This window comes from Corvus hawaiiensis, chromosome 5, assembly GCF_020740725.1.
Source record: "Corvus hawaiiensis isolate bCorHaw1 chromosome 5, bCorHaw1.pri.cur, whole genome shotgun sequence".
In the NCBI taxonomy this organism is placed as follows: domain Eukaryota; kingdom Metazoa; phylum Chordata; class Aves; order Passeriformes; family Corvidae; genus Corvus; species Corvus hawaiiensis.
In genome coordinates, this window is record NC_063217.1 from 13,900,520 (window position 1) to 13,915,903 (window position 15,384).

The 15,384-nt window shown below is 41.9% G+C and overlaps 1 protein-coding gene across 2 annotated transcripts in view; it reads right to left on the reverse strand.

Annotated features, from left to right (window-relative positions):
• Nucleotides 1-14,962, reverse strand: part of SLC2A9 (solute carrier family 2 member 9) — an 85,964-nt gene extending 71,002 nt beyond the window's left edge. The window contains exons 1-4 of one of the 2 annotated variants that reach the window (XM_048305155.1): nt 14,883-14,962; nt 10,425-10,510; nt 5,124-5,222; nt 40-200 (exon numbers count right to left, since the gene is read on the reverse strand). In XM_048305155.1, coding sequence (XP_048161112.1) covers nt 40-200; nt 5,124-5,222; nt 10,425-10,487 — 323 coding nt within the window. In that variant the 5' untranslated portion in view covers nt 10,488-10,510; nt 14,883-14,962. Of the gene's footprint in view, nt 1-39; nt 201-5,123; nt 5,223-8,908; nt 9,031-10,424; nt 10,511-14,882 lie in introns of those variants that run through there. The other variant, XM_048305154.1, reaches the window with a different exon arrangement.
• Between the last annotated feature and the right edge of the window lie 422 nt (nt 14,963-15,384).

Below are 15,384 nucleotides of genomic sequence, written 5' to 3' on the forward strand. Positions count from 1 at the left end.
AAACTACTTTAGAAAATGCAACTTTTCCAAAACTCTTACCTTCCAAAGAACTTCACAATTGGCGTAACAATAATGGCACCCACAAGGCCACCAATGGCAAAAATAGAAACAGTTATGGACCAGAGGAGCGTCAGTGTGCCTTCATCCACAGAGAAGCCATATCTCCTCTCCCAAGTTTCATTGTAAAACTTCTTGATATACTGAAAGAAAATGCATAATAAAAATAAGTGTAAAAAAAAAAAAAATCACATTCTAAGAATACAACTCAGAGAAACAGAATTAAAGACAAAAAAAACCCCAGTAGCTTGCTTGCAGGAATCACCCTTGCTCTTCTGTCTCCCTCCTCCAAAAAATAGGGCTTCATTTATAGATACAACTTCAATAAAACTAACTGAATCAGTCCAAGCATATAAACATTTAACTACAAGGTGGTCACAAACAAGGTGGGGAAAAAGCCCCACAGGTAGACATGAATGTCTGGGACCAGATCATTCTTTAGCCTTTAATCTGCCAAAGTTTACACTCTTCTGCTTTCCTCACATGAGCACAGTTGCAGGTTTTTGAAGGATGCCTACTAACAGCTTCCCTTCCCTGATGTTTAGTTACACCAAGTTCTTCATCTTTTTAAAGGGTAAAGATAGTTCCAAGACAGCATCTCAACATACTCTCTGTATTTCCTGCAGAGACATCACCTATTTACTTTCTATTTAGTCAAGCTTCTTTGTTTTTATGCTGCTCCCATTTCGAAACCAAGGAAATGCCACCGTCGTGCCTGATGCTCTGGTGAGGATATAGTACCAGGCAGTTGCAGTCGCCACAGGAGAAGGGCACAACACACTTGGGAAAAGCTCTCAAGCTCTACAGTATCAAAAGTTTAATCTTGGCCCTTTTTTCCAGAGTCTTCTCCAATTTCCTTCAGAATGTAACAGCTCCTAAATTATCCTGGGACAGTACTCAGCATTATAAGCCACTACATTTTCCCTGTTCAAACTAGGAATTTCAAACTTTACCTAATGTCTGGCCTTGGACACATGAAATACTCAATTTGAGGGCTTTTAGTTTGAATCATCACCTCTCCATCTGCAAAGTAACTAAGAAAGCCGAAGGTAGAATATACAATTTCCTGTCTTCCATCTATCAAGTTTCTAGTAAACTTCTTGTGCCCTGAATTAAAAGGAGAACAGGGTTATTTCTCCCATCCTATCTTAAATGTTCCTAAACAGACAGGAAAAGAAAAACCCTTAAAAAACAAACAAACAAAAAAACCCAACAACTTTTAAAAAAAAGGAAGAAGAAAAGTCAATTTGGTGCTTGAATGACTTAGATGTCTCACAGTAAGGTTCCAAATGAATCTGCCATTAAACCAAATAGTAACATCTTAGTTTTTTAACACCAATACTCAGATATATTTAGATTCAGACACCTTCTTGTCTATTTGAAATTAATTTCTGACAGTAATGGATATTAAGAGAAAGCACTTTTGGAACACCATTAGCATTTCTTGTTAATGATATTGGCTAAAAATAGTATGTAAATTACTCTTCCCTTGTGTTATGACTAATTTCTTCAGCATAGCTTAGTTATTTACAAGGAGTCATCAAATAACTGCAAATATTCAAGAAAAGAAAGTACAAACTACAACGCTCACTAGTAATAGGTAGATGGATGTTCTGACACGTACCAGCACCTCTCTCTGGATTCCCCTTGCCAATAAATAGGAAGCTAATAAAACGCAGACATTTTCAGGAGATGCACATGAAACAAAACAAACCTGGTAGAACAAATCCACTGGATTTGAATCTATTGAATTCTGTGGAAAGGCTCCTTTGGGATTTAGACCAGGTATCTCAATAGCACTAAAGGCATAAACTTGTATACAAAAATTTTAGCCCATAAAGACTACAAAAAAATGGTAGCTGATTGATATCAGTATATTATTTTCTCAGCTGCCTGAGTTCATTATGATAGTAATGCTAGGCTGAGAAAGATAAGAGGAATATAAGGAAAATATATAGGTTTTTATATATATTAATCTAATGGATACATTTTAAATACAAGGGGAATATTTTCCTTGTCTTACCCATAGTTATAGAGGTCGTTCACACACAGTGATAGCTACTGAACCAGCTGTCACAGGAGGCTGTATGTTTGTGCCATAGGAACTCAGAGCTGCAGCCTCCTGCAGGAAGAGGGCAAGGGCTGCAAAGCAGAAAGTAGCAGGGCCTTTGCTTCCCGCACAGAGCACAAAGCACATCATTGTTCCACAGGCATTGCCCACAATTGGTCCATTAAATGAACTGTAGAAATTCAGCTCAGAATAAGACAGCTTCAACTTGTATTCAATTAAATCTTTTGTCTTCCTACTGCCAAACGCTCCCATATGTTTTTAATAAATTCTGGTAACTCTTTGAACAAGCCCTTGGAGACTTGTAATTCTGAGTTTCTCAGAGAATAATACCTGTGATGGGCCGTGCTCTTTCCCACAGAACTACAGGGAACTGAGTGGGAAGCAATCTCAGCTCTGAACAGAGGATGTGCAGCTTATTTCCCCCTTGAAACAATCAGGAATTTAGACTAACTCTGCCTCACGAGATGACCTGAACTAAAGCTCACCCATGACAACTATAGGAGAATCCCCCTGTGGTTTGATGAGCTGACACAATTTGTATCAAAAAGAAGGAAAATGGACACAAGAATTTACAACAATGGACACAAGTCTTAAATTAACTTCCCTCGCTCCATCAGCTAAGTCATCCTACTGACATGCTTGTTCCAGGATCCTGGAAACATCCTGTGTTTTATTCAACAGTCATTATCAAGCCTTTTTCCACTACTTCTCAAAGGATCATACAGTCCTCTAAGTTTGGAGGACTTCAGCATCAAGAGGAATTGTACTGAAGTAAACAGGGGCAGAAGATACCCAGCATCCCACAGAGAGAAGGACATCTGGCAGTGTCAGCTGTAAGCTACATGTCACCACAAGAAGTTATTCATCCTACCAAGTTTGTAAGTGAAACTCAGCTTACAACTTGTAGGAATTTCTGCACTCCCAGTATAACCTCTTACAAGGCTGCTGTTACCTACAGCTACAAGATGCTCTGCTTTGGCATTTCTCAGTCATCTCACATCAGTATTCCCAAAGGGTCATGTTGCAGCAGACTGATTTAGTAACATACAGGAGAAAACAGACGGAGCAAAGGTTCCTTTTCTTGTGCTGCAAGAAGCGCAGCTTTGGTAAGGCTCACTGCTCCCCACCATGGCCATGACCTCAACCTATGCTCTTCCCTTCAACCTAGTCACTGGGACCAGCTCCAGGGACAGGAAAGTGGTCTGTTGTAGGCAAATGGATGACACACACTAATCCTGGAGCTGGAGAGAGGGCCAGAGGACAGAGTGGTATTTTATTCTTGAGCTACACAACTTCCTTGCCAGTAGGATTACTCCTTATCCCTAGCTAATGTATGGCTTAACATGAATAAGAAAGATACAAAGTTCTCAATCAAACACTGAAACACCAAGGGACACTTCATGCATACCTGTAATAGTATGGCCAAAGCCATTCACATAGTGCCCAGTTTCAGTCCAAAAGCCGCACTAAAGATTTCAAGCAAAACCAGACAATCCTGGAAGTATTATTAAGCACAACACCTGGAATTTAGCATCTGTCACTGGATTGCATTTTCAACCTACCCACGCACACTCTGATCACCACTGTAATCTATCACATGGTTCAAAGAGAACTGTCTGAGTGTTGTCAAGGAGTACATCCTATCATCCTTTCTTTCCGTCACTCCTGCAGAAAGTGACAGGAGAGCTCTCACTACCAGGACAGTCCATTTTTAAAATGGTACTTAAAAGTTTAGAAATCAGCTTATTCTCACTGCTCTGTTGAGAGCCCCAAGGCAGTGCAGGAAGGATTTTTACCATCAGGCCAATCGATACCATTGCACACAAAATTACAGCTTCTTGCTGATTTTTTTCCAAGCCATGTTTATCCTCTGATGACTGCAAGGTGAAGTGATGCCTGGACATGTCATGCTACATTAACATCCAATTTATCCAAGCTTAAATTATCAGTATATAAAACACCAGGAACTTGGATAAAACTCCCAGAAGTTATGAAGCAAGTAATTAAAAATTTCTATTGGCTGAGTCTCTTCCTAGTCCTTTGGGTCAACAGTTTATCAAATAAAATTCACATATGAAACATAAATTAAAAAAAATATGCCTCTTTCATTATTTGCATAAATATTGCATCCATCTTTAACACAAAAAACCTGCCTAGGTGGCAATCTAGCCTACAAAAATTTCATGAAAGAAGGAGCTAGCTTTGGAGAAGAACTATTTTGAAACGGAATTTCCACAGTTAATTCCAAATATTTACTAGCTACTTTTCAAAATAGTGTTGCTTGCAACTCCACTGAATTGCTAACTGCTGTCTTTGACTGAATTGAGGGTCTCTAGACAGCCAGTGTAAAAACAAAATGTTCATATTTCCATTTGTAATAACTGATATTTTAATGAAATCCCCACAAATTTTTTATACTGATTTCACAGTGCTCTGTTCATCAAATCTATCCCACATGTTTCAGGCAATATATGGTCAACCCAGAAGTTCAGAGTTCAGAACCAAACAAGGCATCACAACAAAACACAGAAGAAGAGGCCCATTATTTAGGAGGAAACCAGAAGCATTAGTTATAATATCACTACAGTGGGAATGAAATGCTGGGCAACCATCTAGAATTGAATGACATGAACAGAAGTTGCTACATGTGCATGCAGCTACCGAATACTCACCAGTCAGATATTAAAAATACTTTTTCACATAAAAATGTGCAAGAAGATTTAGGATTAACCTGGGCCTGGGAGACTGAGAAGCAAACCATATGCACCCTTTCACCTCAACAGCAGCGTTTAGCTCTCTGACAGCTACTGAATTTATGTGAAAACCTAATGGGGAGCAGAAAGGAGGTTATGGGCAAAGGAAAGTTAGTATATGAGATTTAATCCCCTTCTGCTATGTAATCAGGAGGGCTATTAAGGCAGGATGCTGAGGAGCACAATAGTCGGACAAGGCTGCCCTCTGCTGATATTAAATTCCACTTTAGTCAGTCACTTACCCCGGCAGGAGCGTTCACCACCGACAGATTGTAACCATAGAGAAAAGACGACCCAAAAGCACCAGTTAAAGAGGCTACAATAAGACTCCCAGACCAATTCTGAAAAACAAAGAAAAGATGCAGCCGTTGTTAGTACACTCAAAATTAATGTACCTCAGCTTTTAAACACTCCTTAGCTATTTTCCGTAGCTTCTGCAGGCAGATGTCCTTGCTGCAGAATAACAGCCTGAAACACTTCCCTTTGCTCAATCTGAGAAACATTAAATTTGAAGTGACAGCACCTCAGTTAATATCTACAGAGACATAAGTGAACATCTGAACTTCTTTCAACATCACAGAGTTCTGCTGCAAGCATTCTGTCTGCCCCCACACCAAAAAGTAAAATGCTGGGGGGGAAGCATAATCTCAGCCAAGGAAATTGTTGTCAGTATATCACTAACACAGCGAAGTAAGAAATAGCATATATGTGATACAATAGGTCTGTGGATAGATCTGACTTGGATAAAAACTCATGAGATGGTGTGCCCCCCACTGCCAAAAGGATTAATGAAATTGTGACAAAAAAATTAAAATGATGCCCACAAACTAGGTTTTGTAACCCAAATGCAAGTTTCCAACAGTAACTTGTTGCCACACACACTCTCCAGTGTCTCCAGACACTTTTGCACTTTTTCCCACTGACACACCTGTACCTCTCCCTCCTCAGGTCTCCTCCCCTCATCCTCCTCATACTCTTTTTTAGCCCACCTCTGCAAGCAATTTCTTCTTCCACATCAGCTGTTGAATGAAAGGTAGAACTGCTTTGATTTGAGAGATTTTGCATTTCAGGGTCCTTTCCACCTTCTCCAGTATTACCTTCTGTGACTCAGTTCTCCTGCTGGGTTACAGATTGTGGCAGAAGAGACCACTGCCAGCCATTCCCAAGAGACATTGACGTTAGTGTTTTGATGGCTGGTCAATTGCAAACATCACTTTGTAGATAATGAAAGACAACTCAGAATGGGTTAAAATTGATGTCTTTTTAATGTTTTCAATGTAAAATACAACTATGATAAGAATTTAGAATTTCAAGCACAGCTCACTGCCATTTATGCTCAGCCTCCTCATTCACTGAAGCCTCAATCCTTTCAAAAGGAGGAAGACCTGCTTAAGCAGGCCTAAGATATTCAGCTTCAGTTATATCACTCCAGACCACAACAGGTTAATGAGTCAATGCTTTCTGTCAACTGCACGAAATTGTGTGTTCGCTTTGGAAAGTAAAGGTCTGGAGCATGAGGGAGGTTTGTGTAGCTGGCACATGGAATAGCAGCAGTGACAGTAGACTGGAACGAGCTCCACCAGCCCTGCAGGCTCATCAGGGCAGGAGAACACACCGTGGCTACTGGCATGTGCCAGAGCTCCTGTGCCACACTGTTGACATAGACTCACTGTGACCCATGGAGAAGGGATAAGATACCCAGGTGCCAGGGTGGGGATCACTCTGTACAACCCAGCACACGTGGGGTCTGCCATGCTCGTAGCTGCCAACCCTGAACATTCAAAATGCAGCCTGTGGGACGGCTGAGTGTTTTTAACTTCTTCCACATGATGTGGGAACCTTTTAAGAGATTACACAGTTCATTAACCAGCCTGTTTTTGGTCAAGCCAGGAGAAAGTGTGCAGCGGGTAAAAAGCCTTGTGTAAGAAATATATCCCGTTGAGATCATTACATAAGCCAAACACAATTTATTATTATTAGCCAGCTTCTTAAAATCAGCCTACCACACACACACAGTTTGCACCATTACTTTGTTAGCAAAACGTAGAAACTTGACATAAAGCTTTATTTAACTTCCGATTATAATACTTCATGTTAGGTGCTTATTATTTCTCTGCTATGCACAAGCATTCCTGCACTTAGAAAGAATTCCTACGACTCTGAATGAATGATGCTAGGGGGAATATTGCTGGTGGTCTACCAGGCTGCTCCCAAAGGGCTCACAAACAATACGCGTGAGTTCCTAAGTGTTATGCAGTAATCTTGATGCAATATTTCTAAAGGCTTCTACTCTAACAACATTAGACCCATCAGAAAAATTCTGCAAGCAAAATTATTTGGAACATATAGCCTAATCGTTATTAAAAACATTAATGAATGCATAAACCTTTCAGCACAGGCATTATATGTGCATGAGGCTAAGTGGAAGACAATGCAGGGCAAATCACAGAAGTGCTTAGGAAACCTCACACTGTAATAGCTGGGTTTAGAAACTTATTCAATACCATGAAGTTTTTAAGTATATGGGCTGCTGCAGAAAACCTCAGGCTCACTCAATTCAGAGGTTTTGGAACTTGGAACATAAACTTCAACTTCTCCATGACCTGTCTCCTCATTCACTATTTTAAATATTTGCTCAGGCATCAGCAACACCAGATAAAGATGAAAGCACAATGAAGAAAGAATGTGAAAAAAAAATTCAAACTGTTGCTCAAAAAATATTAACACTGTGGCAACATTAGTAAAAGGAAAGGAAAGAGAAGCACAACCCCACAGTGTCTTGTACAATTACCAGGAAACAAGAAGGCAACCATGCCTCCTTCATAGGTGCTCCTTGGCTTCACGGCCATGCGAGTGCTCATGTGTCACTGCTGTCAGCCCAAGGGCAGGAATTTGTGACCATCACCACAGCAATAAGTGTTCAGTCAGGAAAGCTGCATGTCAGTTCACAAAAAAGATCTGCAGATACCCGAGGACTGCTTACTTGTCAAAGCCCACATTTTTGGTCTAATCAGAGATCCCAGGGCACTGTGCTTTGCAGATGCTTTTCTCAACTCCAGTCCTTGTTCAGTATGCAATGTAATATTTGTGCTGGCTACCATGAGTCTCAAATTGTCTAAATTGTGTTTTTTTATTTTTTTTTATTTAATGCATGACAGTTCTCTTTTCAGTTTGCACTTCAGTTTTCAAAACACAGTTCAGAGTACTGTACTTTGGGTAGTTATAGCCCCCTCCTCAGACTAAAATGAAACACAATTGTTAGTGGTAAATATTGCATGCATGCATAAGGAAGTTTAATCTTTTAAAATAGATATTGCTAAGACTTTCTATTGACACAGGAAAGGTGGACTCTGGAGCACCTTACCGACGATATCCTTAATGGGACCCAGGTCCCGCCCAACCCGGGCGCTCCTGGCAGGTGCCCGCGCACCCGGCGCCCTCCGGCTGCTCTGCCCTCGGGGCTGCGGGAGATGAAGGGAAACCTCCGTCCCTCTCTCCCCGGCTCTGCCCTTCCCCAGAGAGCTCGCCAATACGGGTGGTCCTGGGGAGCAGCGAGGAAGCAGCAGCAGCGCCCTCTCCTTGCTCTGCTCCCGCCGGCCGGCGCTTCACCCGCGGCGGCGGCTGCGCTCCCCGGCCGGGCACACCGGCCCCGCGCTGCCCCCCGCCCATCCTCCGGGTCCCGGCTCGGTGGCTGCCGTATTTTTAGCTCTGCCCACCACCGGCCTCCCCTGCATCTGCACCAACAACTTTCCGAGCGGGGAAGGGCTGTGCAACCTGAGATCCGCCTGGCTCTCGGAGGAGCCCCGGGCTGTTACTCCGGCTCCCGCAGCCTTCGTGCACCAGCCCCGCGTCCCTCCCTCCCCACTACGCCAGAGAGGATCCGAATCACCCCCTCTCCCGTTAATCCTCCCCGAGGCGCGGGCAGCGCAGGCCAAGCTTCCCCGCCCGCACTGCCGGGCTCGCTCCCGCTCCGCGGAAAGGGCTGCGGACATTCCCGCAGCGCGGAAAGATGCCCCGCGCTACTTACGCCCCGGCGGGCGCGGCCGCCGCTCCCCGCTCCCCGCTTGACCAGCGTGTCCGCCTCGGGCTCGGCCGCTCCGTCCATGCCGCCGCCGCCGCACGCGCGCAACAGCCGCGCATCTCCGGGGCAGCGCGGGGCTCCGCGGGAGCGCGGCCGGGGGGCGGCGGGGCCGTGCCGGGCGCTCGGGGGTGGCCGGGGGCGCGGCCGCCCTGCCCCTGCCCCTGCCCCGGCCGCGGGAGGACGCGGCTCCCGGGAGGGGACGGAGCCTGTGCCCGGGGCTGCGGGCAGGGCTCGGGTGATGGGGGAACACGAGCTCACTTCTGTGCGTGCTCGCACATAACTTAGGAGAATGTGCCCGCCCGCCGCCGTGCCTGGGGCTGCCCGACAGGCCCCGTCCCTCCTCAGGGGTTTACCCAGCAGCGTAGGTAGGGCAGGGGAATGTCACGACTCGGTGTCCATCGTGACCCTCCCGCCGAATGGCACTGGGGCTGGGGGACCACGGCTTGCGGGAGGGCACTGCCGCGGTCCCGACTGGAGACCTGGGCATCCTTTCTATGAGCAAGACTCTAGACTGAGGTGGGGAAGACTTTTCCTGTGATGCCGAGGCTGGAAAGTGAAGTTACCACAAGACTTGTAGCCAATTAAGATGTTAAGGATGTTTCCACAGCCTTAGGAGGTTTAGATCTGACATGCCACACTACTGCTGTGGTAAGGGATGGGGATTAGACATGCCACCTGGGGAAGATAAAAGCTTTCAGCTATTATGTTTGAAGGTACCTACTTACAAGCAGGGAATTTTGAAATACTAAGAGTTAAATGACACCTTCTAATTGGCAATGAAGAGTATTAAGTGCATCTGGGAATTGTTCCCAGGTGACTGTAGCTAATACTGGTGTAAATCTGAGCTGTTTTCACTTCTGATATGCTACATACCTCAGAACTAGCTTAGAGCTCCCAAAGACATAGTAAATGCCATTGAGCAATGCAGGCTGGAAAGCAGTTTATGATGCAGCAACTTTGAAGTGTTGTTGGCTCAGATCAAGATGACCGGTGTTTGAATCGAAAGCCAGATGCTACTCATTAACGTGTAAAATTATTGTGGATGTTGATCGATGATCTGGACAACATTTATAATCTATTTGAATTGTCATAAGAAGTAAAAGAGTCAAGTCAGGAGAATCAAGCCCTGGAATACCCAGACTCTATTTGAGATGAATCAGATACCTGTGTTTTCTTTTGTTTCATTTCATGTTAAATAAGTGTGAGTAGTTCAGTTCATACTCAAATACAAGTAAGATGTGATAATATGGCTAGATATGATTAAAATGTACATAATTTCTCACCTTAACCCACTCACCATTTTTGACCCTTTGCAATCACTTTTGGTAACTTACAGAAACTAAACATATGCTACTCAAAATAAAAGGTAAGTATTCATATAGGTTCCAAATAATTATTTTCTACCTCCAGTCCCCAAATAGCAAACAAATGTCTTGACAGAAGATTTGATTAATTCACTCACCACTTTCTTCTTCACTGCATTATTTGCTTTCATCACGCCATTGCTTTGCTGTTTGTTCTCCATTCTGTTACCTTGTTAACTAATAGCTGGAAGAAAAGAAGAGAAAGTTGTGCTACTGTTCAGGAGGGTATAAATATACAGGCTCTTTGGTAGGCATGCTGTCACTATTAGAGCAGGAACAACAGACCCACTGCAACTACAAAAGAAGTTTAGTCAGTCAGGTGGAACTACATTACTATGGCTGGGTTCCAGGCAGGGCATTTGGATTAATTGTTGGTGTGATTCTAATGAATATTAGACCTTATACTAGCTAGGTCATTGCACATTTGCAAAGGAGTCGTCCAGTTATTTACTGTTGTGTCAAGCAAATTCTTGCCTATACATCACAATATGTACTTTAATAATTTTAAAGGGCATTTTAATTTATTAAGAAACTAAACTGTATTCTGGTGTTTCAGAGAGGATCTGATATTTACATGGTGTTTCATTGTATGTTCTTGGGCAGTCTGCCCATTTGTTCAGTAAATTTGGAACATGGATTACTGTGTTCTTCTGCTTTGACATCTTGAGATGACAGCACATTTCAAGATTTTTTGCTTACATGGCCATTATGGTAATGATAGATCCAGTCCTGAATACAAGCTGTCTTCCAGGCAAGAGTATACAACACAGTGAGCTATAAGACATGGGGGGTAACAGGCAGTTTGGTGAAACAGCACACTGGAGTGTTGAGTCCATCACACACACAAGAGGTTTTTAAGATTAAATCAGTTCTATGAGACTTCGGCAGTACTGGGGCCATTATATCAGGTGGTTCCAAGTAATCAGTCTGAGCTTTCAAGTGAGAGAAACTAGAGATGTAACAGCGTCCTAGAAGTACCAGAAAAGTTATCTTCTTCCCTCTCTACTTACCAGTGCAGTCAATATTAACAACCTGCAAACAACATCTTTTTCCTCCACTTCAAAGGGCCTTAGTCAATGCCTGCTAAATTATTCTTCAAAAAGAGCTTTCATGGAAATGTATTTCACTTTATAGGAGAGAGGGTTAGTCTTATCAAGCAGTTCTCCTGTCCCATCCACATTTAACAAGTATATGAAAAATAATGTCATGACCTGTTCACTGAAGCTCCCACATCCCATACAGATTTCATACATGGGTAATGTGGATAATTAAATTAATGAAGGTTCTGACAGAGCACAAACAAAGCATCATCAAACTGGAATTTAAGAGCTGACAAGATAAAGAGTATATGGGTCATAGCACTGAAAGAGAAACAACACAGTCAGAAACAATCTGCTAAGCATCTAAGGAGACATAACCTCACAGCTAACCATCGGCAGGGATAACTTGTGTCTGCCTTCCCTCACTGCTCTTATTTTTATGTGGCTGAGTTTTTTTCAGAACATCTTTAAAACATTTTAAGATATGTCTGTTGTGTCTGGAAAGTTTAATTGCTAGCAGTGCACCATCAGTGGAAGTGTTCAGACTGATCTATCCTTCCTATAGTTCAGGTCTTACTATTTTACTCTTTTACTTTTTTAATACATTGACTTGACTGTAGCAAAAGGAATGTTACCATATCCGGAACAGACATTCTAGTTGATTCAAAAAATAAGAAATCCAGACTGGGAATGGAAGAGAAGTGACTGAAATCCTGCATGGATTTTTCAGTGTTATTTTTGCATCTTATTGACTTGTGTGCAGGGAAGAGAGACATGATTACAGCAAGCAGAAACCTGATCTTCGGATTGCAGTGTTTGACAAAATCTAAGGAAGTGATGATCCACTTAGGGGAATGAAAGGCTCTCATTTGCTCTGATGCAGTTGTTTACCATTCACTGAAAAATTTTAATAGATAGTGTGAAAAAGTGTATTCCTTCCCTCTGAAGGAAGTACTAGGTAAAGTTACTCAAGCTGTCGATCCAAAGATATTAATTCATTATTTTTTCTTTGTCACAGAGGAGTAGATTTTTCTGCTCCATAGCTTGTACAGTTAGTCAGGAGGCAACTCACAAACCAGGAAAGGCTCATTTATGTCAGGCCAGGGGGCATCTTCCATTTCAGCTACAATTTGCTTATCTACTTATCCAACAGTTTATTTAGCAATGTATGGGTTGAGTTCATTGGTAGGACATGCAGTCCAGCTGAGTCCTATGAATTGTTAGCCTTGGCAAGGAAGGCTCAGCAGCTCACAAAAAAAGGAACATTTTGACTGACGTAGCAAACTGACTTGGGAGAGGTATGAATAAACCTACTGTAATCCAGGTTTAGTTCTGAACTTCTATTGAACATTCAGCTTTCATTTACTGACTGCGAGTCAGAAAAAAGAAAAGCTGTTGGAAAGCTGTCATGTTCAGAAAAAGCAAATATGCAAAGTTCAGGTGAACTAAGATTTTAAACAGCCATATTTGCTAATATGATGATGCTATTGAGCAATGCAGGCTGGAAAGCAGTTTATGATGCAGCAACTTTGAAGTGTTGCACCACCAAGGAGATAACCACCTCAGAAAAGCTGAGTTAAAGGACAAAGACGTTAAAAAAAAAAAGCAACAAGACCAAGCCAGACTAACAAGTGTATAAAACCTGGACTAGATTCATTATTGCTGTCCAGTCTGAGCATAAGGTTCAGTGGCCAGTGAGGGCCCATTTGCCATCTTGATCAGGTGAGTGTGGACTTACATCAAAGCCCTGGTCACTCCACCCAAAGCAAAACACAAACAAGCTTGAAGCAGTTTATCTGTGATATAAAAGATTCTGCTGTCACAAATTCCTCATGATGGGCATGCACAGCTTCCCTGTCTCCCAACTACAAAATCATATTATCTCCATAGAAAAGTAATATCTATGTCAACATTGCACTACTATGGAGAGGGAAAATGTGGAAGAGCAGCCTCCAGGTGACAAAATTTACTTGTAATTATAACTAGTACGACCTCTCAGGGATGGAAAGGACTTTTGACCCCTCAGGGCACACCTCTTTCAACTGTAGCACAGAATAGTTTGCCTTCTTTTAAAAGCAGGAAGAAGAAGTACCAAGAAGGACAACATCACGGTAAGGTGTGAATGACAAAGCTTTGGAAAACACATCTATGTAGAAATAACCCAGACAGTAAGTCTTATCGTCCATGATAGACTGACATCTAATCATTTTTGCCTTTAGGAAGCAAAAGTGCCCAATCTAACTACCTTGGTTTGCTAGGCTTTGTGCTGGAAATAAGTCCGTGTTTCAAAAGACTTTTTTTTTTTTTTTTTTTTTTTTTTTTTTTTTTGATTCAGCAATAAAACTCTGGTAAAAGAGCATGGAGGAGAAAAGTTTTGCATCTCACTTCTAACCCATAGGCTGTGTGCTGCTATCTTTTTTCTACTCAACTATAGCAGAAGTTTTCTATGGCTGCTTGCTTGTGCCTTTCAAAAATGGGGCTGAAATGACTGAAGCTGAGGACTTCCCTGTGTTTCAAGCCAAATGTTTCTGTGACTAGTTTATGGTGTGTACTGCAATGAATGTGCTCCTCTCCCTGGTACTGTAAAGCACACATACACACTCACATAGAAGAAATCCACCACTGATTAATTAAAAGATCTATTAATTAGAGCATCCAAAGTGAAGAACTTATTTTGAGTTTCTGTGTCCCCAAAACAGTAACAGTTTATGTATTAGATCCTGATAAGTGACATAACTATATGGTTAAAATAGGTACACTGGAACTCCGTTAAACACTGGAGAGATTCTTTTCTTCTCAAGTAGTTTTGTTAAACTAGATTTCTTCTGATTCAAATGAGACTGTACAAGTCAATGTTTCCTATACTGTTTATGAAAAATGTCTAGCAGCCCCAATATTAAAATACCTTTGATGGAATCAGGTGGGGTGTGACACTAGTTTGACACAGAGCATTCCTATGGTACTGAACTATTTAGAAAAAGTTATTCCCAAATACTGTAGACACCCCAGCTTCCATAAATACCTGTCTAGTAAGTAATCAGTTAACATAGTGGTAAAAAATATATATGTCTATTTTTTTCCTGTACCTGTAGTATCCATCCTAAAGTGCCTTTACAAAATGATGAGTTATTGTGTCTGCATTTCAATATTTCATACAAGTCACAGTCTGGTCTCTTACACTGAGAAGCGGAAAGATTGAGTTTCTATCTTAAAGTGAAGTGTTCTGTTGTGGGTTATCGTTGAGTTTTGGTGGATTTCCTTCTATGAATTCTGGTGAAAATTAAAGATATTTTCCATAGAAATGTGTTACTCTAGGAGAGGAAGACAGATTTCAGATTTAATGACTACTTACATAGAAGCTGAGTACTTGGCTAGCACAGGAAATTATTTGTTTATAAATTTCACAACATTGGTTTATACCGAGATAAATCTATTCTTCACTCTCCAAGTCAACCCCTTGAGAACATTGCCAAATTTGCTGCAAAGTGTCAAGTCCAACTTCTAGATGCTACTCACCGCTTATCTGAAGTATTCTTTGTTTGCAGTGAAGTTCAGTGCAGTTCAGAAGCAGCCCTCTTCAGAATTTGCACTGCTGCTTTCTTCTCTATAACAGGGACGAGTAAGCCATTGAATTAAATGTAAAGGCAGATTTAACTCTTTTATACATTTTCAGAAGTAATAAATAATTAACAGTAAAAACAAAGAATAGTATGATGCTTCAGCTGGAATTTGTCCAATGTCTCTTTTTACCCAATAGAAAACAAACTGCCTTGTATGGCTGTGATACCCTACAAGAGGTCTTTGTTTCAGATGCCACAAACCGTGAAAAAGCTTTGCTTCCCGTATTTGAACCATTAGACATTTGAAATGCAAGTGCCTAAGGCTAGGACTTGCATTCTTATACTTTTACCTGATTACAAGTGACCATACTGAGGAACACCCACAGCATTCCATGTGCTGTAAATAGCTTTTAACAGTGATGTCTTGGGCCAATACCTGAGATGTAAATAGCTTTTAA